Consider the following 4,311-nt stretch of genomic DNA (forward strand, 5'->3'; position numbering starts at 1 on the left):
ACTGTCCAGCTTTTGCATTCATATGAGGTTATTGAAAATACCATGGCTTGGGTCAGGCACACCTTAGTCCTCAAGCTGACATCTCTGCTCCTCAACACTTAAAAAGTTCCTGTGCAGCAGATTTGCCCAATGCAATACGTCGTCTGATCTCTTGACTGCTGCTTCCGCGAGTGTTGATAGTTGATCTTAGGATATATAAAAATGTCATATTTCAGTTACTGATTGAAAAAACATGCAGAAAAATCAGTAAGGATACAGAAAATTGAAAACATGATTAACAAATTTAATCTTTTTGGCATTGTAGGTTGTTGTTAAGTGCTGTCAAGTTAGGTCTGACTCCTAGTGACCCTGAACAGGATTTCTGAGGCTGTAAATCTTTGTGAGAGCAAAAAGCCCAGTCTTTGTAGTGCAGAGATGGTGATGGGTTCAAACCACTGACTTTGTGGTTCATAGTTCAGTGTTTTTTTTTTTTTAAAAAAAAAAAAAGCAAAAACTTATATCCTTTTTCAAATACACTTGGATCTTTCATCTTAGTTGATGATACTTTGGACCAAAACGAAGCTTTTAAATGATGGAACATTAACATTATTCAGGACTTTTTTTTTTGTTTTTTCCACCCTGAGGGACCCAATGCTTATCCTCAATCTAACTGACAAAGAGCAACTTACACTTTATTTCTTGACTGTAAGTTGCATCTTTTATTTTAAGTATTGAACCATGCTAACATCCTTGTCTGAAACACCATCCTCCCTCTTCCTGATCTATCCCAGAAGCCCTCTGTTAAATATTAAGCTCTTGATTCTCAACTTCAAACCAAACTTTTTAATGGTTTGTGACACTGGACCTGGACCCTCGGATAATGCTTTTCCTATACCTGTCAATAGGGTGAGCTAGAGTTATGCAAAAGGAGAGGAGAGGAAGAGGGGACTTGTTCCTTTACATTTTGCTTTCTAAAGCATTGTAAGCATTACTGTACTTTAAAAAAAATATATGGAAGCAGCAGTTTGTTTCTGTTGCCAGTTTTCCTCACAAGTCCAGGACCGGTTTTATCTCGGTCCCTCAGAACCTACAGCATCACTCGTCAGTGCCTCCTCCACAAAGATCTGGATTTCAGTTCTGTGCTTTCCTCCTTTAAGATTCTAAGATCCAAGAACACCACTTTCTTTCCTTTTCTCTCTCAGCCCTAGAGACGGTAATACTTGTTCTATGTTCCTGTACTAGTCCCCATTTGTAGTTTCAATCCTCTGAAACCTATAAAACCAATTCCTTATTATTTCTGTCAAAATAACTAAAGTTCTCTATTTTCTTGAATATTCACAAACTGATAAGATCTCTAATAGGTTAATATAGTAGAACTGTTTTTGTTGTTGTTAAATGCCGTGACTCGGTTCCGACTTATAACAACCCTGTATAGGGTTTCCAAGGAGAGAATGGTGGTTCAAACGACTTTGCATTTCAGCGCATTGGCCCACAGCACCACACCAGAACTCTCTCTGATGGCTTGTTGTTGTTGTTGTTAGGTGCCATCGAGTCGATACCGACTCAGCGACCTTATGCACAGCAGAACGAAACACTGCCCGATCCATAATAAAACAAATTAGATAAAAAGGAAAATCCTGAAGTTAGATTTATTTAAAATGCATTAGGTACAATTGTTTTTGAAATATACAGATCTCTTTTCATTTAACACCCATATTTTCCGCCAGTAAAATGGTTATTAGTTTAAAGTACAGAATAAATACATCACTATCAGGATGCTTATTTTCCCCCCAAGAGTCCTGGTGTGGCGCTGTGGGCTAATGCGCTAGACTGCTAAGTCAGTTTGAACCACAAGATCGGCGGTTCAAGCTCACCAGCTTCTCCTTGGGAACTCTATACAGGGTCGCTATGGGTATGAACTGACTTGACGTCACTCAACCACCACACAATGACAACAAGCCATCTGAGAGTCCTGGTGTGGCACTGTAGAATTAAGCACTGGACCGCAAGTTTGGATTGAACCAAACCACAAGGTCAGTGGTTCAAACTCACCAGCCACTCCTCAGAAACTCTATGCAAGGTTGCTAGGAGTAGAAACCAACTTGATAGGTCTTAACTACAACATCAATGACAGCTGTTCCAGAAGCCGAATTATAGGTAACAGAATGTGGCATCAGGATTGGAGGAAGACTCATTAACAACCTGTGATTTGTAAATGATACAATCTTGCTTGCTAAAAGCAAAGAAATCTTAAAATACTTCTTTGACATTTTTGCTTTTTAATACTTTCAAGAAGTCTTTGTGATGGGCATTGACTGCTGATCTGAGAGAATTCAATTCTTGACAATTTGAATTTTTCATCACTTATCATATATTATTTGTCATGTTATTGTTGTTAAGTAACATCCAGTCAGTTCCGACTCATAGCGACCCTGTATAGGGTTTCCAAGGAGTGGCTGTCGCATTTGAACTACCAACCTTGCAGTTCACACCAACCTTGCAGTTAAGTGCTTATTCTACAGCACCACATTAGGACCCCATTACCTATCACATATTAAAAACAATTACAATAATACAGAATGCAGGACAACAAAGGTAGTATTAGAAAACAGCATGAATATTCTAAAGAAACGTTTGTAAACAGTTCATGCTGCTTAACATTAGCAGGCAGAGGACTAGGAAAAGAAACAAAAGTGAGGCTGTCACAGAGAAGTAAGCTCATTATATTAGTTAGGATTTGTGGAGACCAGAGATCTGAGTGTTAAGAGTCTCCCCAATAATGCAACCACATCTTCATTAAACATTTTTAGAAATGAAAATATATATACATCTACATGATAATATATAACATAAATATTGCATCTATCCTTTTCTTCTGAATGCATGCTCACTCACATTTTGACTGATAGTACATAAAACAGCCTTTATAATAGACCAGGATATCTATATTATACATCTGAATTATACAAAAAGAAAACAGATCCATAACAGCTTAAAGGGATTTTCTTGTCTAAAATTACTATACAAAGTAGGAAGGTGCATTGTAAATCCCTTTATTCCTCTTCCATCTTTTTTCTGAACTTTATTCATATAACATCTGATTTTCTTTTTATAGTCCCCTCTTGTGAAAGGCATCACTATCCAGTCAGCCACCCTAAACCTCACAGCCTCCCCACCTCTAGTCAGCAAATTTAAGACATCTTCCTAAATTTCTTTGGTATTGATTCTTTGCTTCTCTATCAGAGTTCCCTATGACAAGTTCATTTCTTCACAAGTCTGGCACATGAGATTTTAGTTGCTTTTCTGTAGTTTTCTTTTCTTCAGTCAGTGGTGATAGCTTCAGGTCTGTTAGCTTTTGCAGTTGTTGTATCATGGTCATAGTCGTGTTCAAAGTAATACAAATGCGGCCTTTCATCTCTTTCTGTTCAACAGCAACTGGTTTAAAGTATGTATGCAAAGTCCGATATTGAGATTTTATCGCTGACAATTCTTTCCAGAGTGTAACTGGATCTTTCTTGCCAGTTGAATTAGGATGATTGTTCTTGATTTTATATTCCAGCCTGTACAGAATGCAATCCAGACCAGAATCAGCTTTCTGGAACAGTTCCATTTTATTGACCTCCACCTCCATGTGAACAGTTGACATTCCTTAGACTGTGGTGACGCTTAAGCCCCTTAAAATAGTTATTGATGAAGATCAAAGACCACATATATAGTGGTATATATGTGTAGTATATATACAGTATAGATTGTACCTTAGTGAAAAGGAAAAAAAATTTTTTCACCAATGGACCAATAAACAACATCATGTAAATGGAGAAAAGATTGAAATTGTCAGACTTCATTTTACTTGAGTCAACCATCAACACTCATGGAAGCAGCAGTCAAGATATCAAATGACGTGTTACATTAAGCAAATCTGCTGCACAAGAACTCTAAAGTCTTCAAGCAAAGATGCCAGTTTGAAGACTAAGGTACTCCTGCCCCAAGCCATGGTATTTTCGATAGCTTCATGTGCATATATGAAAGTTGGACAGTGATTAAGAAAGACTATAGAAAAATTGATGCATTTTAGTTATGGTGTTGGAAAAGAATATTAACTGTACCATGGACTGCTAGAGAAACAAATCAAGAAGACAATGGAAGAAGTATTGCCAGAATGCTCCTTAGAAGCCAGGATGGCCAGCCTTTGTCTTTCATAGTTCAGATGTATTTTCAGGAGTGACCAGTTCTTGGAGAAGAACATCATGCCAGGTAAAGTGGAGGGTAAGTGAAAAAGAGGAAGACCCTCAGTGGGATGGATTGGCATAGTGGCATCAGCAGTGGATTCAA

At 37.8% G+C, this 4,311-nt stretch overlaps 1 protein-coding gene across 1 annotated transcript; it reads right to left on the bottom strand.

Moving 5' to 3' along the window:
- Positions 1 to 3,247: 3,247 nt before the first annotated feature.
- LOC102825848 (spindle and kinetochore-associated protein 2-like) lies at positions 3,248 to 3,610 on the bottom strand. Its single transcript, XM_006861449.1, has one exon. It carries the CDS (start codon positions 3,608 to 3,610, stop codon positions 3,248 to 3,250), a length of 363 nt encoding a protein of 120 aa, XP_006861511.1.
- Between the last annotated feature and the right edge of the window lie 701 nt (positions 3,611 to 4,311).

The sequence above is a fragment of the Chrysochloris asiatica genome, unplaced genomic scaffold (genome assembly GCF_000296735.1).
Source record: "Chrysochloris asiatica unplaced genomic scaffold, ChrAsi1.0 scaffold00042, whole genome shotgun sequence".
NCBI lineage: Eukaryota > Metazoa > Chordata > Mammalia > Afrosoricida > Chrysochloridae > Chrysochloris > Chrysochloris asiatica.